General features: G+C 42.1%; 1 protein-coding gene across 2 annotated transcripts in view; it reads right to left on the reverse strand.

Annotated features, from left to right (window-relative positions):
• Window positions 1–23,694, reverse strand: part of MAP3K5 (mitogen-activated protein kinase kinase kinase 5) — a 140,510-nt gene that overhangs the window by 43,728 nt on the left and 73,088 nt on the right. For both annotated transcript variants that reach the window (XM_068150195.1, XM_068150186.1), the window contains 5 exons: window positions 23,094–23,264; window positions 15,059–15,171; window positions 7,188–7,347; window positions 4,815–4,968; window positions 367–474 (listed from right to left, as the gene is read on the reverse strand). In XM_068150195.1, the coding sequence (XP_068006296.1) occupies window positions 367–474; window positions 4,815–4,968; window positions 7,188–7,347; window positions 15,059–15,171; window positions 23,094–23,264 (706 nt within the window). The remainder of the gene's footprint in view (window positions 1–366; window positions 475–4,814; window positions 4,969–7,187; window positions 7,348–15,058; window positions 15,172–23,093; window positions 23,265–23,694) is intronic.

Here is a 23,694-nt window from a genome sequence, read left to right on the forward strand (position 1 = left end):
TTGTATACTTAATTTTATGCTACCTTAGTTGTGTGACAGTGTATTAGAAATCACTTAGATATTAAGCAAAAGACTTGTATATTATACACTGGGTTAAAGCAACCTGAAAGATGAAGCAAGTAATTTTTAGGAATTAGAGGTAAAAGATCCATTGAACAACAGGACAAACTTACAGAAAAAATTAAGCATATCATATTAAAAAAAAAGGCAGGTTATGATCACAGCATCTTCCTGTCTGTACTAAATAACTTCTCTCCTTTGCAGAATCCATCATTAGATGCTACTGTTTATGTATTATGCCTCTTATGTACCATGGATACTTTAATTTTGCAAATAGCTACAACTAGAGACAACATAAGGGCATACCTTGTCATCAGGCAGTACATGCCAGATAGATACAGTCTTCTCCTCGGCTTCACTGTTGATGGAGAGATATGAGGGTTGATAGATTTTTGTTGGTTCTAATATTAAAACCTTGTAGAAAAACAAAATAATTTGTAAGAGTTAGCACAAAACACATAGAACTTAAAAAAAGTTACAACTATTTCTGTTGTAAAGGAATCAGGAAAAGCAGGAGAAACAGAATGAAGGGAGTTGGTCTCTTCTCTCAAGCAACCAGCACCAGAACAAGAGGACACAAATACAGGCTGGGCAGTGACTGGCTGGAAAGCAGCCATGAGGAGAGAGACTTGGGGGTGCTGGTGGACAAAAAGCTCAACATGAGCTCTCAGTGTGCACTCGCAGCCCACAAAGCCAATCAGATCCTGGGCTGCATCAGGAGAAGTGTGGCCAGCAGGTCAAGGGAAGTGATTCTCTCCCTCTACTCAGCTCTGGTGAGACCCCACCTGGAGTACAGCATCCAGTTCTGGAGCCCCTATTACAAGAGGGATATGGACGTGCTGGAACGTGTCCAGAGAAGGGCCACTAGGATGATCAGAGGGCTGGAGCACCTCTCCTATGAGGACAGACTGAAGGAGTTGGGGCTGTTCAGTCTGGAGAAGAGAAGGCTCAGAGGTGACCATATTGTGGCCTTCCAGTATCTGAAGGGGGCCTACAGGAAGGCTGGGGAGGGACTTGTCAGGATCTCAGGTAGTGATAGGACTAGGGGGAATGGAATGAAGCTGGAGGTGGGGAGATTCAGGCTGGATGTGAGGAGGAGGTTCTTCCCCATGAGAGTGGTGAAACCCTGGAATGGGTTGTCCAGGGAGGTGGTTGAGGCCCTGTCCCTGGAGGTGTTTAAGCCCAGGCTGGATGAGGCTCTGGCCAGCCTGATCTAGTGTGGGGTGTCCCTGCCCATGGCAGGGGTTTGGAACTAGATGATCCTTGTGGTGCCTTCCAACCCTGACTGATACTATGACACTATGACACAGTCTGAAGCTGCACCAGGGGAAGTTTAGGCTCGAGGTGAGGAGGAAGTTCTTCACTGAGAGAGTTATTAGTCATTGGAACGGGCTGCCCAGGGAGGTGGTGGAGTCACCGTCCCTGGAGGAGTTCAAGAGAGGACTGGATGTGGCACTTGGTGCCACAGTTTAGTCATGGGGTCTGTGGTGACAGGTTGGACTTGATGATCTTTGAGGTCTCTTCCAACCTTGGTGATTCTGTGATTCTGTGTGTAAAATTTTAGGTGCCAGGCTAGTTTAGCAGGCTGAGAATAATTTAAGATTTATATTGTTTTTAAAGGCAAATTTAGTTTTTTACATAAGCCTACTGTGTCAATAGGTAGCAAATATAATATAGTTTTCCAAATTATTTCTCTGAACACTATCTGTCACACTCCACTTCTGTCACAATCCATCCTCTTGCAATGCATTTCAAGAGTGCCCATCACCTGGTGGACAAGATTTACGCTGTGACTTTATCATCTTTTGGATGAAGTACATTTGGGTAAATCAGAAAAACACAGCAACCTAGATCTAGATTGAATTGCTTTAGATTTGGACCACTGTTAACTGTGGTCACCAGGTCAAATTATTTTGTCAAAAGCAACAAGTACCACTGCAAGAGGCAGAGAGTGAAGGATTACAGAAAATTTCCTGGATTGAGGAGAAAAAAACCCTAGGACTGTCGTCAACACAAAAAGGACATGAACCTGATGGAGTGAATTCAGAGGAGGGCCACAGAAATGACCAGGGTGCTGGAACGCTTCTCCTACAGGGACAGGCTGAAGGAGCTGGGGTTGTTCAGCCTGGAGAAGAGTCTGGGGAAACCTGATAATCTTTTGTTCTTCTGTCCTTCCCTTTCCCATAAAAGCTCAAATCAAACACTATCTTCAAAATATAGATCATAGAATGGTCCAGGTCAGAAGGGACCTCCAAAGGTCATCCAGTCCGACTTCCCTGCAGTCAGCAGGGACATCCTCAACTACATCAAGTTGCCTAGGGCCTCACTGAGCCTCACCTTGAATATCTCCAGGGAAGGGGCCTCAACCACCTCCTTGGGCAACCTGTTCCAGTGCTCCACTACCCTCATAGCAAAGAACTTGTTCCTTACATCCAATCTAAATCTGCCCTTCTCTAGTCTGAAGCCATTGCCCCTTATCCTGTCACCACAGGCCTTTATAAACAGTCTCTCTCCATCCTTTCTGTAGGCCACCTTCAGGTACTGGAAGGCTGATATTAGGTCTCCCTGGAGCTTCCTCTTCTCCAGGCTGAACAGCTCCAGTTCCCTCAGCCTGTCCTCGTAGCAGAGGTGCTCCAACCCCCTGAACATTTTTGTGGCCCTCCTCTAGACCCTTTCCATTAGGTCCATGTCCTTCTTGTATTGAGGGCTCCAGACCTGCACACGGTACTCCAGGTGAGGTCTCACCAGAGCAGAATACAGTGGCAGAGTCACCTCTCCAGATCTGCTGGCAATGCATCTTTTGATGCAGCCCAGGATGTGATTTGCCTTTTGGGCTGCAAGTGCACACTGCCTGCTCATGTCCAGCTTCTCATCCATCAGCACCCCCAAGTCCTTTTCCTTAGAGCTGCTTTCTATATCCAAGATACAGAAGTTCCAAGATACTTGAAATTCTTTAGAGTTCAAATAGCAGTTTTAGGAAAGAATGATTAACTGGAGCAACTTGGTCTATATCTATTAAAAAAAAAAAACTACCAAAAATTGCAAGAAATACATAAACACCTAAGCAGAAAGTCTTGGAAAGGGCCATGGCTTCTTGGCGTGAAATCTAAGCCACATAATATCCCACAATGAGCAGACAGACACACTGGAGGAAGTAGAAGGCCACACTTTCAAAAGTACCAAGGCATTTATGACCAATGTGCCACTTGGCATCTTCAGACACTTAGACTTTCTAAAATCTAGTTTAGACTACTTCACTAATTGGGGTCTTTAGCCTATAGCAAGTTAACCCCACACTGTGTCATTTCTTCCTCTAAAGGCTGAACAGAGATTCATGACACTGATGCTACCAGGTAAGAGAGTAACTGACAGTTAAGCTTGTAACGATGGATATCGAAGTTCTTAATTTCAAGCTCCAAGAACAATTCACAGTAAGGAATTATGGGGGGAAAAAAATCAGGATAACTTATTTGCAGGAATCTGGGAGAAGGTAGGGAAAAGAAAAACCACTATGTCTCATTTTGGTAACTTGCTGAATGATGCAATTTTCCTTCTGAATAGACACAAAGAGAATTTTTGTATCATAAGAGACTGTGTATGTCTGCCTGCAATATCAGGATAGTTTCTTATGCCACACAGTCCAACTATGTGGTCACTGGGCTTTCCTTTTGGCTCATGCTATTGCCATGATCAGTTTCAGTTTGTTTCAGTATTAATAAAAATCCAAACCATTTGACTTTGACAGTTTTATGGGTCAGAACTTATTTTAACTATCCAAATGCACCATTCCACCATCAAAAAAGAACACAGCCTTGTCTTTTCCAAATACCAGAGGATTCAAACTTTTTTTTTTTGCATCCCTGCAAATCTTTACACCAATTCTCCTTAGAGAACAAGAATCAGACTCCCTGGAGAGTCTCATACTGGTTCTGCTTTATTACCTCAAGCTGTTGCTGTTCAACACAACTGTCTCCCTTATGCTTTATTATCCCATCTATACACATAAGTCAAAAGAACTGTACAATACTGTGAGTATCTGGGAGGCAACAGCAACTGCTATTTAAAACAAAAAGCTGTATTTGCTAATGCATAACTAAAAAAGGAACACCCCAGACATTATTTCCCATATATATATATATATAGTTAATATGTACAGGAACAAAGATCTTTCTACAGTGTATTTTCAGGACACTGTACAATACCAGGGTGTCTACTAAAAAATTTCAGCCAAGTGTTTGTGAAGGAAATCAGAAAAGTACATACACATATATATATATATTCATAGTGCAATGGTTTTGAAACATACTGTCTAGTAGCTGAGAGATTTCTAATTGCTTGGGCTGACATTTAACCTCTACTAGATTAACTGGTAGCAGGTTATGTAAAGCCTGCTGAGCTAGAAAGAGATTGAAATTAAATAGCTTTTCTTCAAAGCACGATATAATTAACATAGCATAACCTAGGATATACTGCAAAGTTTTGCTTCAGAGGTATACCCACTTCTAGCAAACACTAACCAACAAAATTGTATCTTGACTTTTTTCCTCGTCACTTCTGTGTGGAACACGCTGTGCAATCCTTTTGTAGCTACATGCAATCAATTCAAGCCAATCTAATAAGCGGGCCAAATATATTTCATCTGGACAAGTAGTTTATTATTTGGCAACCTAATAATCAGCAGTGTTTTGTGTCCATTTCCTTCATGTCACAATTTCTGAAAAAAGACCAAAACCAACAATAAAACAACCACTTACTGGAAATCGAACTACAGACACATCTGTCTTTGTGGCTTCAACAAGGAAGTCCATCCAGAAGTCCACTAGTTCCTGTTTGGCTGTATGTTGCTCTGTAGTCAGCTTCTTAAAATGTTGATGTATCAAAATAGTCTCTACAATAGACTTCAGGTACCTGTGATCATCCAAGCATATGTAGTTAGCACATTTAAGGCAGTCTGTGAATAGTAATGTCTCTACCTTTCATCACAACTGAAACATTGACCATTGCAACACCAAGGCAGTAAGATGTTGGTTCTCTAAGATTGCTTTAAATTATAGCAATTACCATTTAGAAATCAAAATACAGCTGCTTTATTAGTAACCTGAAATCTAAATGAGTTCTGGGATGCTCCTTCCTGCTTAAATTCCTGATCCCATACTCTGGAGTATCCTAAACCATGAAAGATTCAAGCGACAGCTAAATCTTCCACCTACAGACCAAGCTGAGCCCATGTCAAACTTGTTTCAATAATGACCAACATCAAATGAAAACCTCAAGTGAGAAATCCACTAATTTAACTTGTTACACTGTTCTGTCTTCTGTATTGTACCAGCACTGGCAGTTGTTTAACAGAGCTTTCTAAAACATGACACTTCTGAAACTGACTATCTGATAAAGATGACTAGAGCTATGCTAAGCAGCCTTTTGGCATTGCTAAGAAAGGAAAACAGCAGAGCTGAATGCTTCTCCTAAATACAGCTCATGCCGTTCTCTGCTGTTCAGCTTTCTGGGGCTGATTTATGGAAATCTTTATAACTTTGTTTTTTCAGAAATGCCAAGAGAAAGCAAAGTTGCAAACATCATCTTACACCATTTTTATGAATACAGCAGCAAATGAGATACACACGCTTAGAGAGGATTTATCACAGCTATTACCTTATCACAATTAGACTATTCATGGAAAATTTGTTTCCAGGCTTATAACAAGAAGGTATAATGTAAACTCAAGAGGGCCTTCAGCTGTTTGTTTTCAAGCCATCCTTCTTAGGGCATAAGGATATCTGGCTTAAAACACTGGATCTACTCCCCTTTGCTGCGGGTGGGTCCTGAGGAACAGCAGGAATCAGATTGGGAAGGAATTGCTCACAGGAGAAATCCTTCCTGAAGCACAAATGACTGTGTATTTTCAGAATTTAATCTACTGACTTAAATCCCATGGGAACTGGTACATAAAATCCTGACAATCAGGCATTCATAAACTCCAGAAAACTCTGAACAGGAGGCTTGCAGAGAGCGCTATCCAGCTTCTCAGTAAAACATGCACATATTAAAAATGGAAAATCATAAAGATAAATACTCTGTAGACAGCATTTACAGAGTACTTGGTCAGTAATTTAGAGTTCTTAATCTTGACAGTTTCCCATATTAGGCTGATAAAGAATTTTGGAATGTCCATATTTTAGCACACATACATACATCCCTGGAAGCGTTCAAAGCCAGACTGGATGAAGCTTTGAGCAATCTCATCTAGCAGAAAATGTTCCTGCCCACAGCAAGGGATCAGAATGAGGTAATCTTTAAGATCCCTTCCAACCCAAACCAGCTTTTGGAGACATTTTCTAGTCTTTATAAAAAGTCAAAAATACACAGGCTGCAACATACACACTCTTTCAATTGGCAGTGACAACCTTTTTTAGTCAGAAAGTCTTGGTTCTGCCCAGCTAACAGGATATCAGACCTTAATTAGTGACCGGTCCCTACTTGCTGCCCACATCCGAAGCAAAAAAGGTGTGGAAGCTTCCTTTCAGAGCACATATCTTTTGGCCTTTGCAGAACATGTATTGAGTCCACAGAATTATCTTTAGCTCTAGATTGCTAACCTTTCTGAACTTCAATCTGCATTTTTCTCAAGCATGAAATGCAACTTGCCCCACACATGACATTCCAATTTAAGTTGCTAAAGTAACTGGTATGTGCAATAACCACCACAGTATTCCAAGGTATATCCATGCTTCTCAATCCAAGCTGTCTGCATCCCACAAACCTTCAGGCACTTATGACTAAACTTGTATATCGATACCACTTCTCTTCAGCAACGTAACCATATGGTAACGTATGGTCCTTACAAGTAACTCCTCCTTCCTCCCTTGCCCTCAGAAAAGCCTGGAGCCAACAGTGAATTTGCCCTTCTCAAACACTGAATTAAAGATCCATGTTAAGCTTGTCCCTGAATAAGGACAAAAGGGGAAGAGAGTTCCTTGTCTGGGTGAAAGTGCAGTGACACAATACACAGACAGCAAAATCTGTTTAAAAAAACCAAAACCAAAACAATCTTCTGTCAGCTAAATACGATACTGAATGTGAAAGCTGTTTTATCACAGTCACGTACATGATCTTGTTTATCACCTTACCATGCTGGTGCCTTTAGCTTAAACAGCTTTTCTGAAGCCTGGATCACTCTTATATGGTCATTAGCCAACATACTGGCCCCCAGGAAAGATCCCACTTCCCAATAGCTTTGCAGTTTCTCCAAGCTCCCCTTTTTACCAAGCAGGCTGCTGATCTTTACTCCTGTAGTAAAAACAAAACAAAACAAAAATACCCAGGAATGTATCCATACAGTTAAAAAAAAAACCACAAGCATTTTCCTGATTTGAAACTTATTAACTGCTTAAATTCCTGTAGCCTCTCTACTTCAGTGAAGTAAAATGGAAATCATACTTACCAGTTAATATTATATGCCTTCCAAACACCCTAGGCTGTAGCAATGTTTTTTTTCCCCTCCCCATCTTCCTAAAGTCTTCTCAAGAAAGGAAACTTAAGGCATCACTGTCAGGACAAGGCCATAGTCAGATTACCTATGTTTTTGCATGGACCTCATCTGTAAAGGTAAATTGGGGCCTTAGGCTACACAACATAGCTGGTAAAAACTTAACAGATGCTGAATAAGGCACCTATTATGTTTTTTCTGCTTTGTTTTTTTTTTTTAAACTCATGAGCCCCAAGCCCCAAACTTACCTTTATAGACAAGGCCCCATGCAGAAGGAACTGATGATCCACTGGGCTTCTTCCAGCAGTGATGTTCTTTAAATTGCCGCAAGTCCTACCCCAATGAAAGACATCTATTAATATTCCAAAGACCCTCAGCAACTCAAGACTATGGAGAGCCTCAGGTTTGAATTTGCCTTGTTAAGTTTTCTGAGAACTACAAGTTTTCTGTGGCCTTCAGGATGATTTTTAGTTAGTATCTGCTGCTACATATTTATAGGCTAAATGAGAGATGCTACACTACCCCCTGTATGCAGCTTACAAGCCAGTCCTCTTCACCACTGTAGTCTTTTATTCACTTTCTCCACGCTACTCCACCATGACAGTTTCCCTCCCACATCACCTTCCATTGTCTTTGATATTAAAGCTGACTATTCACAAGAAATTTCAGTCTTTATTTTTTCCTTAAGTAGGTAGCAGACAAAACTTCATGCTGGAACCAGCAACAAATCTTACCTAAAAGGCTATCATTACATTAGGTACATTTCAGCCCACAAAATACATCTTGCTTTCTTATGTTCACATTTTTGTTATCAGCATCAGATAATAAATGCTTTTGAAGTGTGAAATTGTATCCAAGTGGTCTACAGCCTATTTCAGAGCTATATTTCACAGTATGTGCTCTCTTGCTAGCAAGATGTTGTCAAGCTTGAGTAACACACACAACAAAGTAATACTTAAATCACACTAACATTATTTGTTCACTTCTTAGGAAAGAATTTTGTTTATTTATTCCTGAAGAGAAAAATATGCAGTAGATTTTACAAAATATCTCAGCTCTACCTGAGACATGATGCAGTGTACATCACCTCCATTAACTCCACAACATACAGCAGTAACCATCTCTCTGGATAGCAGATCTGTAAGGCTTTCAGCCAGGCTGCTATATACATGCACATCATCAAGAAACTGCTTGAGGACATACACCTACACTTGTCAGTGTAGGACAGGAAAGGGGAATTTGTGTTAAATGTTTTCAGCTTCATTTGGGTTCCAGAAACCAAAACCTACAAGCTTCCTACACAACGCAGTAAACAGAAAACAAAAAGGAATCTCCCCCAGGACCCTAGAGTAACACTACTCAGCAAGATCCTCAATGGCTGAAGGCCTCTGCTAGAATGTCTAAAACATTTGCATGCATGTGGACAGCAACAGACAAAGGCAGATAGACTCCTGTTAACTTCCACAGGCTTTGGATATGACTTCAGCGCAAGGAAAGTAATGAGCTGGTATCACAGGGACACATGAATCATTTCAGCTGGGAAGATGGGATAAAGGAGCGGTTCAGCTGTGCTAAGGGCTGAACACTGGGCTATGGCACCGACAGGTTGCAGTGACAGCTAACAAACTATCACAAGCTATTTGTCACAGCAAGCAGCATCACTGGTCTCCAGTTCACAGGACACATATTCTGCCATCCTTCATTGCACCTGCAGGAATTCATCCATCAGAACCCTCCAGTGCTCCAGGCATGAGAATTGATTCAAAGCAAGGTACAAATGGAATACGTGGGTTTGATGAGAAGTACAACTGGGATTAATGGCATGGCAGGGAGAAGTGTTTGTTAGGAGGGTAAGACTGGCAGCTTAATGAGTCTCAGCTCATAGAGTAAGGGAGAGCTACAGGAATGTAGTGGGAGAATGGAGGGATGGGTGGCAGAGATGATACCTGAGGACACCAAGTTTGGGAATCATTACTGTTATGTATCCTAGATAAACTGAAAGTTATACTCAAGTATCCTGTGAAGTGTATCCTAGGTGAACTGAAAGTTTTACTCAAGTACCCTGTCAAGTGGATTCTATGACCTTAGAGAAGACAGCATCAGCCTCTCAGATACTTCTGAGAAAGATGAGACACTTGGTGCTAAAACTCACTCAGGTTTGCTGACCTTCCACAACAAAGATCATCTGAAAAAACCAAACTTATACTTAAAAAGCAATCTGGAAAAACACAATTGCAAAAAATGTGGAGGCATTAGCAATAGGTCCAAAAGACCACAGCTCTAATTTAGGGGTTTTGTTTTTTTAGCTTTGCTTTGTTTTCCAATGGGTTTGGTCTTTTTGAGAGGTTGGGGGGAACATCACTTTTCTATGCAAAGCAAACATCTTCATGAACTTCACCCTGAGTTTGTGGTTTCCTTGTATAATTTCTCTAGTTTATTTTGATTGCACCATCCTGAAAAGTTTTTTTTGAGAGCATAAAGAAATCCAGGCAAGGTCAGGACATTCCCTCCTTCCATCACAAACTTTGCATTCATGAAGGGAGGGAAAAAAGCAGCAGTTGAATTCCAGTTGAATATTTGGTCTCAAGAATGAATGAGCAAAAACAGAGGAAGCATTAATGCCAGACAAGCCATTGTTTTTATAGCTCTGAGAATATATCCACAGTTTGTAAAGAACATGAGATACAGTAAGTAGATATTGCCAGTTAAACATTACTATGAAGGCTTTATAAATAAACTGCTTTCCCTGCTCAAATATTGACAGAACAATTTGCATTACTGGATTCTTCATGTGTCGAAGTCGCACAGCCGGCAGAGATCATTACTGTCAGTGCAAAGCTTTGCATTTCTGTTTTGCTCTCAGAGTTCTGCACTTTTGTACCATTAAGAAAGCAATGCTATTCAGAAAATTGAAGGAAGATTTTCGTGAATGCTTCACATAATCATTTAGTTGTAAGCTATTATCTGACAAGCAGAGGTAGGAACATTTAGAAAGCAAATTTTCTGATCTCTTGCAGAGTGGTGAAATGTCTGTTGGATTCTTAGTTCTACTGGAATTATCACAATATTGCCAATGTAATCAGGTATACATCTTATAATTACACCCTCATGCACCCTCTGAAGTGCTGTTAGGCACAATATCCTTCCTTAGAAGTTCCCAACCTACTAGCATCATTTCCATACAACCTGGACTGTACTTCAACCAGCATGCTCTTGTCTCTCCCACCAGAAGACTGACTTCCTCTAATTTCTATGTGCTACAGATAGTATTGCAGGTGGACACCAAACTGAAAGTGCTGCCAGGCAAATCTACTGCTACTGAATGGTCTTGTACACATAGACCTAAGCAAGAAGTTACATCAAAAGAATGACATGTATGCAAAAGATTCTTGGGACAGGAAAGAAGACAAAAAAAAACCTCCTCCCCACACAAGCCCTGTAAGTTTGCCTTTTTGTTGTTGAAAACATTACAGTTCACCCAAGACAAATTTTGCTCAGAATGTTGTACAACTCAAACCAGCTGACAAACCTCATTGTACTAAGGCACCTAGTAAAACATAATGCAGTAGTGCAGGACAGGCTGGGATCCACTTGGCTGAGGAGCAGCTCTGTGGAAAGGGACTTGGGAGTCCTAGTGGACCACAAGCTCAATATGAGCAAACAGCATGCTGCAGCAGCAGGATGAGGGTTGCATCAATGAGGGTAGCACCAAGCAGAGATAAAGGAGTCATGACCCCACGCTACTCAGCCCACACCTAGAATACTGTGCTCAGTTTTGGTCCACACTAGAGATGTGGACAGACTGGAGAAGGTCCACAGAAGGGCTACAAAGGGCTGGAAAGCTGCCGTATGAGGAAGGCCTGCTAGAAGTGAGTTTGCTTAACCTTGAGACAAATAAGCTTAGAGGAGACCTTATCATCATGGTCCAGTATTTTAAATGGTGGTTAATGAGAAGATGCAGTCACATGGGAAAAGACCAGGCATAACAAGTACAAGTTATACCTGGGGATATTCTAATCTGACATCAGAGTACAATTTTTCACAAGAACAATCAGCCATTGGAATTATTTCCCCAGGGAAGTGGGGGAACTCTCAACACTGGACACTTCTAAAATTCAGCTGGACAGGGTGCTTGGCTAGCTTGCACAGACAGTGCTTTTGCCATGGAAGCTAGGATCAGATGATCCTTGAAATCCCATCCAACTTGGTATTCTATCATTCTATAAAGAGTGATCACAGTGCTGTTAACAAGAAACCAATGACACACACAGGGTCTATATTATACACATGTTTGAAAATTTGTTTCAAAATAGCTGTGCCAGTTTGAGGCTTAAAATATTTTGACAATAACAAAGTAAGAAAGATAGACAGTAGCAGATAGCAGTAGGGGTTGCTGATATTAAGGGTTTTCATCAGACACCAAGTATAAGTTTACTCAAGGGAAGCAGACACACACACACACACAAAAAACCCAACAACCAACCAACAACCCTGCAACACCAGAACAAACAAAACCCACCAAAACAACCTTCCACCAATGTTCTACCAGATATTCCTCCACCAAACCATTAATGAGTCATAAATGGAACCTTAGAGTAATAAGGAACCTTAATTTAAGTAAAATTCTTCATACAAACAATAGGGAAAAGAACAGTGGACAAACTCACAGGCAGATGATACCAAATACCTAATCCCTGCAAAGAACATCCAGATTTCATCAGTACAATTAATTTGTCCAAACCTAGTTGGCTGCAGTCTGTATTCAGTTGAGAAGTCTCTTCAAAGTGGAAGGGTTCAAATTAAACAACAAAATAAAGCAAGCCCAGCTTCAGTTAAATATCTCATTTAGAATCATAGAATCAATAAGACCTCAGAGATCATCAAGCCCAACCTATCATCCAACACCTCATGACTAACTAAACCATGGTTTCAAGTCCAATCCTTTTTCTGAACACCTCCAGGGACAGTGACTCCACTACCTCCCTGGGCAGCCCATTCCAATGACCAATTACTCTTTCTGTGAAGGACTTTCTCCTCACCTCCAGCCTAAACTTCCTTTGGTGCAGCTTGAGACTGTGTCCTCTTGTCCTGGTGCTGGTTGCCTGGGAGAAGAGACCAACCCCCATCTGGCTGCTACCTCCTTTCAGGTAGTTGTAGAGAGCAATAAGGTCTCCCCTGAGCCTCCTCTTCTCCAGGCTAAAAAACCCCAGCTCCCTCAGCCTCTCCTCATAGAGCTTGCTGAGTGAATATTTGCTGATGCTATGTAGAAAACAAAACATATTTTTACCTCCCACACTGGCACAAGAATTCCGATTTCAGTGCAGGAGATGAAAGTATTCTAACAGACCCAAACTGCAAAGTGTCACCCACTCACAGTAGGACAAACACAGTCATTGAAGCAACTCTACACAGCCCATTGCATCCATGTGAGTACCTTCATTCACATCACAGAATTTGAATTTCATTTCCATTATTTAGGTGAAAGTAATCATCTCACTCTGACCTTCACACTCAAAAAAAACCACTAAGAAATTACTTTCAGAGATACAGTGCACACCTACCTACTAACCTAGAGCAGTGACTGATTACAGGCATACTTTTTGGAGTGAAGGACATTGTTTCTTTCTTACTTGGCAACCTCCTCAGGAGACAGAAGGATTAAAAAAAGACTTTACAGAAAGTCAAGAATTATGCAAATTCATTGAGAAGAATGTCAGTTTCAAAGAACATATTACTACATATTACAACATTCAGGGAAGGTATGGGAGAAAGCACTGAAAGTATTACTGAGTAATCTTGACTTTGCACTCTCCCCAAATAGAAAAAAAATAAAAAGTCACAAACAAAATATTTTAATTCTTCCTTCTTAAAGAAGACATTTTCTTAATGATGAGGGTGGTGAGACATTGGACCAAGCTGCCCAGGGAAGTTGTGAATGCTTCATTTGGAAGTGTTAAAAAGTTAGGGGGAGCAACCTGTGAGAGCTCTAGTCACTCTCTAGAGAGAGTCTAGACACTGTCTAGAGTTACTAGTGGTGTGCCCCAAGGATCAGTGCAGGGCCCCATGCTCTTTAACATCTTTATTGATGATCTGGATGAGGGCACTGAGTCCATCATCAGTAAATTTGCAGACAACACCAAGCTGGGGGCAGGAGTTGATCTGCTGGAGGGTAGAAGGGCTCTGCAGAGGGACAGGCAGGACAGATGGGCAGAGTCCAACAGTATGAGGTTTAACACATCCAAGTGCCAGGTTCTGCACATTGGCCACAGCAACCCCATGCAGTGCTACAGGCTGTGGTCAGAGTGGCTGGAGAACAGCCAGGCAGAGAGAGACCTGGGGCTCCTGGTCGATGGTAGGATGAACATGAGCCTGCAGTGTGCCCACGCAGCCAAGAGGGCCGATGGCATCCTGGCCTGCATCAGGAACAGTGTGGCCAGCAGGAGCAGGGAGGTCATTCTGCCTCTGTACACTGCGCTGGTTAGGCCACACCTTGAGTACTGTGTCCAGTTCTGGGCCCCTCAGTTTAGGAAGGATGTTGACTTGCTGGAAGGAGTCCAGGGAAGGGCAACAAAGTTGGTGAGGGGCTTGGAGCACAAGCACTATGAGGAGAGACAGAGGGAGCTGGGGTTGCTTAGCCTGGGGAAGAGGAGACTCAGGGGAGACCTTATTGCTCTCTACAACTACCTGAAGGGAGGTTGTGGACAGGTGGAAGTTGGTCTATTCTCCCAGGCAAGCAGCACCAGAACAAGAGGACACAGTCTCAAGCTGAGCCTGGAGAGGTATAGGCTGAAGGTTAGGAAGAAATTCTGCACAGAGAGAGTGATTGCCCATTGGAATGGGCTGCCCAGGGAGGTGGTGGTGTCACCATCATTGGAGGTGTTTAAGAGGAGACTTGATAGGGTGCTTGATTGCATGGTTTAGTTGATTAGGTGGGTTGGATAATAGGTTGGATGAGATGATCTTGAAGGTCCCTTCCAACCTGGTTTATTCTGTTCTATTCTATACCTGCTCACAGCAGAGGGCTTGGACTAAATGGTCTCTAAAGGGTTCTTTCCAACGCAAACCACTGTGATTCTATGAATACAGGCATTCAGAAAACCTCAAAGAAAGCATCAGAAGAAAAAAATTCTTGTCTCAGTCCATCCCAAACTCAAGTCAAGTGCATTTTCCCCACTCTCAGGATTGACTTTTTGTCTATATTCTTTACAGTTTTACAGGAAGTTTAGTTTGTTTTCAAGAATGTGATTTAGAATTGCATTCCCCCATTCAGCCATTCCTGTTTCACTGACCTCCAGCAACCAATTAAGGCTTTGAGACTGGGACCAAGCCCCTCATGACAGCCCTCACCCATAGTCATGTAGGATCAGTAGTGGAGAGGTAGACCAAGTGAAATATTCAGATTCTCACTATCAAAGCACTTGTGTACAACCATCAGGTTTCTCCCCTCTCAGTGGGTGGTATCATACTTTCACTAGAACGTGATTTCACTGCGAATCTGCAAACTGTAATTACCAACTTTCCGCAGCTCAAAAGAAGTATCGAAGCAATGTCCAGCTGCCAGGAGGAGTACTGCATAATTGATTCCTGACTGCAACGTGGGCTCAGACTCAAATGCCTTCTTGAACCTAGAAAAAAAATAAACATACAAATTTACTCTCTAAATAATGTGATCTAATAGGGACATAACGATACTTTTAGGTATTTCAAGTGCTTATCTTCTGTTTACACAGCAAGAATCCATGGAAGCAAAAATATTGTACTGGTTTCCACACGTGCTTTGTGGTTATTTTTAGGAGTCAGTTATTTATATATCCTCCTCCCATTTCCTTTCCCCTCACACAACAAGCACAGACCCTACTCATCAATCCCAATAGAGTTACAGTATCTTACTAGATTTCCCATTCTCTTTGAGATTGAAGAAGAAAACTAACTCATGCTAATAGCTTGTAAGAGACCTGTCTCACAGTTATATTTATTAAGGTCATTAATTTACTCTCAAATATATTAATTTTCACTGACTTGAAACTTCATCTTCTCTTGTGGAGCTGCTACAGTGACACACAAGTATATCAAAATGCACAAGCACAAAAGCAAGTGTGACATGAACATATTGTATTTAGCTACAATTTCAGCTGCTCCAAACTTCACTCTTCACTGACACTGTCCTTACAAGTCTGTGCACATAAAATGGGACTACACCAGATTTTTTTCTCCTCAAGGAAGTGAACAAGCAAGATGAATGGCAGTAACATTCAAATAGCCTCAAAGAAGTTGAGAGGCTTCACACACACACACCACACAATATCATAGTATCAGTCAGGGTTGGAAGGGACCACAAGGATCATCTAGTTCCAACCCCCCTGCCATGGGCAGGGACACCCCACACTAGATCAGGCTGGCCAGAGCCTCATGCTGGCAGTGAAAGGTACAGTGACAACAGTGACAGCACATCTACAGTGCTTTAAACTTTTTCTACAGAGTAAGCACATGTTTAGTTGCATATATGTAGGTACATATATATATCTACATACACACACACCCCCTTAATGAGGTAGCAAACAAGATTATCATATGTGAGTTAAGGACCACAAGACATTCAGCCAGCCTAACTCTGCTACATAATAGCAATGGAGCTTAAAATTGCTTTTAAAATGGTAAAAAAAATCCAAACAAACAAATTGATTATATATAAGAAGAAAAATCAGATTGTGAGATTAATACATAATGAAAGAAAGAAAAATAATCAATGCAAAATCTAAGGATTTGGCTCCCAGACAATACTTGAATGTACACTTTGCTGCTAGCAGGCTAAAAATATAGCTAGTTTTTATTTTGTTTGTTGGTTTTCCTGCCCTAATGATTCAGGACTCTGCTTCCCAAAAGTGTAAGACAGACTTCTCTTCAGTCTGCTACATATATAGTCTTCTGTACTTCAACTGCTCACCACCAAACAATCACTAGTCATGAGTCTAGACCTGTAAAAAATACAGGCAGTATGAGCAAAGCTGACTTTGACCTGCCTTTGAGTTACAACAAAACCAGGAATAAAGTATACACAAAACATTTTCACTCACTTAAACCAACCAACAAAACAAAACAAGCAAACAAACTACAAACCCAACCAAACAACAAAAAACCCCAACAAACCAAAACCCCAACAAACCAAAACCCCAACAAACCAACCCACCCACTCAAAATACCCAAAGAAAAACAACCACCATCAAAACCCACACCCCCTCCCTAACTTAACAGGATGACACTCTCATTGATTCTAAGTATATACAGCTAGAAGAGACCCTTTGGCTGGTATAATCACTTTGAAGACACAACAACATTGGGATCTGGACTCCTTTATTTTATCCTAGGGATCTTTCATGATGTAATCCTTGTGCAATACCAGGAAAAGGAGAGAGGACAGGAGGAGACAAAAACCTTGAAAATAAGTATTTTTGTTCCAGTACAGGACACTGTGTACTTTAACTTTGTTTTGCCCCAAAATTTCTCATGTCTGGCATGACTATCAAAATTTTTCTAGCTCTTGGACAGATATACACAAACCCTCAAAATTTAAAAGAGGCATCTCTCATGTGTATCAACATTTGTGCTGTAAACAGCATTAATCATGTAGGCAAAGGAGAAGGAGATGAGCGTTAAGTTTGCCAAATAGTTACTGCTTGCAGAAGTACTGGTGAAGCAGCCTGAAAAAAAAAACAATCTTTTCCTAAATATTTACCACAGAGGCACCACCAGCATTGCTGATGAGCTCAGTTTTGACCACTCATGAGTCCATCACAGATGGCTGGGAATTACCTCTTGTCAGAGGCCACTCTCACAATGCCCTTCTGCCAGGAGCTAACCCCAGGAGACCAGAAGGGACATCCTGAGAATTTCTGTTCCTGGGTTCACCTTTTCCTTCCAAACCCTACCAAATCTCCATTCTCAACAACAAAACTCCATTTTTCTCTTCATCTTTACATGCTACTCAAACCAAAAGATACTCTTATCTTGGACCTGTGCCACCACAGTTACTACCAAAATAGGTGAAATTCCGTATTTTGTGCAATCCTGTGCTAACATTCCTAAACCTACCTTGTATTCACACAGTCCAGACAGCTAAAGTTTACAGACAAACATTAAAAATTAAAAAGCAAAAAAAATAACCTATAACAATAAATTTTGAAAATATGATAACATTGTTTCCCAAACACCTCACAGTATCACAGTATCACTAAGGTTGGAAGAGACCTCAAAGATCATCAAGTCCAACCTGTCACCACAGACCTCATGACTAGACCATGGCACCAAATGCCACATCCAATCCCCTCTTGAACACCTCCAGGGATGGCGACTCCACCACCTCCCTGGGCAGCACATTCCAATGACTCTCTCGGTGAAGAACTTTCTCCTCACCTTGAGCCTAAACTTCCCCTGGCACAGCTTGAGACTGTGTCCCCTTGTTCTGGTGCTGGTTGTCTGGGAGAAGAGACCAACCCCTTCCTGGCTACAACCACCTTTCAGGTAGTGGTAGATAGCAATGAGGTCTCCCCTGAGCCTCCTCCTCTCCAGGCTAAACAATCCCAGCTCCCCCAGCCTCTCCTCATAGGGCTTTTGGTCAAGGCCTCTCCCCAGCCTTGTTGCCCTTCTCTGGACACGTTCAAGTGTCTCAATGTCCTTCTTAAACTGAGGGGCCCAGGACTGGACACAGGACTCAAGGTGTGGCCTAACCAATGCAGAGTACAGGGGCACAATGACCTCCCTGCTCCTGCTGGCCACACTATTCCTAATGCAGGCCAGGATGCCACTGGCCTTCTTGGCCACCTGGGCACACTGCTGGCTCATGTTTAGGCGGCTGTCAATCAGCACCCCCAGGTCCCTCTCTGTTTGGCAGCTCTTCAGCCACTCTGACACCAGCCTGTAGCTCTGCAAGGGGTTGTTGTGGCCAAAGTGCAGCACCCGGCACTCACAAGTCAAATCTGTTGACTGAATTGATTTAAATGCAACTGCTGCAATTTCTGTACATTGCCAGGCCCCAGATACCACTGGAGTGGCCAACACAATATTGAAGAAAGGCAGTAAGGTTCAAACGTTTGCCTATAAAGTAAAAGCTGGCTTAGCTGATGCAATTGTAAATGCCATCAAGAAAGTGAAAGCTGACATTTGGGAAAATATTGCAGTGCAGGCACTGAATTTGGGAGGTAGCAGTGAAAAGATTCGAATGCAGACTTGATAGCCTTGGGAAGTCTGATTCACACTGTCAGTATGCAACAAGAAAGTGATAGTAAAGAATTAATCTTTAATCTCTTTTCTCATATTTGTATGAAAGATGTCTTTTATTCTGCTTTTTAATTGCCAGGAAAGAACACTGACTTCCTTTTAGGCTTGATCTTAGAAAGAAGTTCTTCACAGAAAGAGTGATCACTTATTGGAATGGGCTGCCCAGAGATGTAGTGGAGTCAACGTCCCTGGAGGGGTTTAAGAAGCAGCTGGATGAGACACTTAGTGCCATGGTCTAGTTGATTAGTTAGGGTTAGGTGATTGGTTGGACTTGATGATCATGGAGGTCTCTTCCAACCTGGTCTGGTCTGGTCTGGTCTACTCTATTCTATTCTATTCTATTCTATTCTATTCTATTCTATTCTATTCTATTCTATTCTATTCCTTTCTTTTTGTGGTTGGGTTGGTTTTTTTCTGGGGGGTGGTGGTTTTGGTTTTTTTACTAGACCAAAGTACCCTGACATCACCAGTTGTTGCAAAATCAATGCTTCTGTTTCCAAATCCTCATTTTCTTATCACTATACTTCTCCTACATACTCATTTCTCCAAGACAGAGATAATAATTTCCATTTCAACATTAAGTAACACCATCATGGAGGCATTGTTCCTGCACACACCTTCCCTCACTGTGGCCTGGTGTAGCACCACAGTAGGTCTGGTCCTTCCTAAGAGTTTTCTACTGAGTCAACTCTTCAGTCACATGAAGCCTGCTGTAAGACTAGAGTTCACATCCATACCCATCAGAAACTGCAAACCAAAAGCAACTGGCCTATTTGGTACAGCTTCTGGCCAAACTTCAACTTGACTCGACAGAGAGCACCTTGTTCAATGTCAGCAGGTTCCCCGAGTATTGAGTCTGTATTGGGGTTTACTTGCCAGAGACTTCAGGGATTATTTAAGAGGCTGGCCTGGTCAACATCCTACCCTGCTGCAGGAGCTGCCAGTCTATTGTCCTCTCCCAAACTTGCCTGACTGCAATCACTCCACCTCATCAAATGTATGAATATCCTGATTGCTAAGACACATCTAATTAAAATTCTTACAATGGCTACATGAAATATCTTAGAAGTAATTACTGCTAATATAATCATTCTTAGTTGAATTAGATTTGAAAATCTTTATCCATTCCTAAGGCACTATAATGAGGAGAAAGCAAGATGTACAATAGCAAAAGTAATTTTACTTTACTGCATTTAGCCTGTGATAAGAAGCCCAATGCCATTCTGGGCTGTATTAGGTTGAGAGAGGTTCTCCTCCACCTCTACTCTGCCCTGGTGAGGCTGCATCTGGAACACTTGTGTCCAGTTCTGGGCCACTCAGTTCAAGAAGGACAGGGAACTGCTTGAAAGAGTCCAGTGCATACCAACAAAAATTGAGAGTGGAACATCTTTCTTCTGAGGTGAGACTGAGGGAGCTGGGGCTCTTTTTAGCTTGGAGAAGAGGAGGCTGAGGGGTGACCTCATTAATGCTTATAAAGATGTAAAGATTAAGTGCCAAGAGGATGGAGCCAGGCTCTTCTTGGTGATGCCCAATAACAGGAAAAGGGGCAATGGGTGGAAGTTGAGGCACAGGAAGGTTCATGAAAACATGAGGAAAAATTTTTCACTGTGAGGGTGAGGGAACACTGGAACAGGTTGCCCAGAGGGGTTGCAGAGTCTCCTCTGGAGATATTCAAAACCCACCTGGATGAGTTTCTGTGTGATCTGGTATAGCTGATCCTGCTCTGGCAGGGGGGTTTGGATTAGATCTTTTGAGGTCCCTTCCAGCTCCTGACATTCTGTGATTCTGTGACAATGCCTAATATTTGTGTAGAGGTCTACATTTTACATTTTTTATTCATTGTATTAGCAAAGCATTGCTTTAAAAAAATACAGAATCATGAAAGTTTGTTATGAGCTTTGCATTTGAGGAAATAAAATTTTTCTGTAACTCAAAATTACAGAGAGGGATGATGATAATATGCTGCATCCCTGGTGTTGCAACATCTTTTATAAAATCCAGTAAGCATTGCAAAACTGTAAAGCATGATCAGCAATTATAAACAGTACTTGTATTCTGAGGCCATAAATGGTCAGCTATTCTATCTTATCTTTTACCAGAGACAGTTCTAATCTGAAATGGACTGAAAATACGTGATAAATGAATGAGAAGAATGTTTCCATTCTAGGAACTTAGTTCAACAGGCAGCTGATGAGCACAAGACCAGAACTAGGATCTGATATACAAATGCACAAATCACTAAGCTGACACAGTGATGTTCCTGATAAACCTTTAGAATAAACCAAACCAGGTTGGAAGAGACCTTCAAGATCATCGTGTCCAGCTCATCAACTAATCCAACCCACCTAAACAACTAACCCATGCAACCAAGCACCCCATCAAGTCTCCTCCTGAACACCTCCAGTGACGGAGACTCCACCACCTCCCCGGGCAGCCCATTCCAATGGGCAATCACTCTCTCTGTGCAGAATTTCTTCCTAACCTTCAGCCAAAACCTCCCCTGGCGCAGCCTGAGACTGTGTCCTCTTGTTCTGGTGCTGATTGCCTGGGAGAAGAAACCAGCCCCTGCCTGTCTACAACCTCCCTTCAGATAGTTGTAGAGAGCAACAAGGTCACCCCTGAGCCTCCTCTTCCCCAGGCTAAGCAACCCCAGCTCCCTCAGCCTCTCCTCATAGGGCTTGTGTTCCAAACCCCTCACCAACTTTGTTGCCCTTCTCTGGACTCCTTCCAGCAAGTCAACATCCTTCCTAAACTGAGGGGCCCAGAACTGGACACAGTACTTGAGGTGCAGCCTAACCAGTGCAGAGTACAGGGGCAGAATGACCTCCCTGCTCCTGCTGGCCACACTGTTCCTGATTCAAGCCAGGATGCCATCGGTCCTCTTGGCTGCCTGGGCACACTGCAGGCTCATGTTCAGCCTACCATCAACCAGTACCCCCAGGTCCCTCTCTACCTGGCCGCTCTCCAGCCACTCTGACCCCAGCCTGTAGCTCTGCATGGGGTTGTTGTGGCCAGTGTGCAGAACCCGGCACTTGGATGTGTTAAATCTCATACTGTCGTTTCCTTCTCTGAATCATAATAGAGAAAAGCCATCCTCACAGTCTAAGATAGCATCCAGAGTCTCCATTTAAAAAAATTATTCTACATAGCTTTTTTGTGCATTTCAAAAGCAATAAAAACAATGATACCTCTAAATTAAGAGCTTGTCCAGCCTATTGTGTGTTGCTTTGACTATCCATGGTACTGTAGTCCACTGCAATATGCACATACTATATGGTGATGATGGGGAAAAAACTTACCTGCATGAGTTTGGAACAGTCTTATCACTTGCAAGTGCAGAAACCCCAAAAGACAGAATAGTACATTCTAAGTATCTGTGCAGTGTTAAACCTCAGCACCTTTAAGCCCAGTTAGCTAATACAGAATCATAGAATCAACAAGGTTGGAAGAGACCTCAAGGATCAAGTCCAACCTATCACCCAAGACCTCGTGCCTACTAGACCATGGCACCAAGTGCCATGTCCAATTCCCTCTTGAACACCTCCAGGGATGGTGACTCCACCACCTCCCTGGGCAGCACATTCCAATGGCTAACAACTCTCTCTGTGAAGAACTTTCTCCTCACCTCGAGCCTAAACTTCCCCTGGTGCAGCTTGAGACCATGCTCTCTTGTTCTGGTGCTGGCTGACTGCCTGGGAGAAGAGACCAACGCCCTCCTGGCTACAACCACCCTTCAGGTAGTTGTAGAGAGCAATAAGGTATCCCCTGAGCCTCCTCTTCTCCAGGCTAAACAACCTCAGCTCCCTCTCATAGGGCTTGTGCTTGAGGCCTTTCACCAGCCTTGTTGCCCTTCAAGAGTCTCAATGTCCTTCTTAAATTGAGGGGCACAGAAGTGGACACAGTACTCAAGGTATGGCCTATCTATCAGGCTGCAGATATGCTAGCTGAGTCACGGCTGAATATTGTTTGGCCCAGATTCCCAAGAGTAGTACAATAAACAGAGAATTCATACTTGATGGAGAAGAGGAAAATACACTGATAAGAGCCACCTAAACTACCAGCCTCCGAGGCATTTGAAGAACTTTGCAGAACCACATTTCTGGACAACATAAATCTCCTGTTCTTAAAAATATAAGTCAAGTTTAGAAGATTTAGTGTATCCCTTATGAGTGCCAAATATTTGGAATGAAAAAAACAGTTGAAATACATGCTTGTTTAAGGAATATGTTCCCAAGGCTAACAAAAGGACATAGACCAGGAAAAGAGTACTCACCAGAATGTCCCTTTGTCCCTGCTTTCTGTATCTATAAACCCAGATTCCAAAAACATGTCCTTGTAAATTCGACCAACCAGGCAGTACATATCTGAAGCTACTTGGTCTTCCTGTTCTACCAGAGGAATCATAATTTCCAGAGCTTTCTGTCTGTCTCCAGGCAGGTTTCGCCTATTAAAAAAAGGAAAAAAGGTATTAAAAAAAAACAAGCAATAAAGTTACAAGAAATAATTTTTTTATGACCAGGTAAAATATGCTTCTAGACACAATGGACTATATCATATATACATGCTTCTTTTCCACCTCCTCTTCTTTTTTGTTTCCTTTTCTTAACATAATGGGACACCTTTATAAAAGCAAACAGGTTTTTGTCTCTCCCGTGAAGTATCAGATAGAGCAAAGAACTGACAAGAACCTCAAAAGCAGTTCTTCAAAAGATTATGTGTTACTTGCTTTAAAAACAGAAAGATATGAGCCTTGGTTTCATATCTGGTATTTCTTTCATAGTGATTCAAAATTTAAAGGAAAAGAAAAAGATTCCACCTTATGTTTGTGATTTGGTTTTTATACATGCACTTAGAATGTGAAGCAAAAGAAATGA

This window comes from Melanerpes formicivorus, unplaced genomic scaffold (genome assembly GCF_026170545.1).
Source record: "Melanerpes formicivorus ecotype bairdi unplaced genomic scaffold, bMelFor1.0.p_v2 SCAF_2, whole genome shotgun sequence".
Classification (NCBI taxonomy): Eukaryota; Metazoa; Chordata; class Aves; order Piciformes; family Picidae; genus Melanerpes; species Melanerpes formicivorus.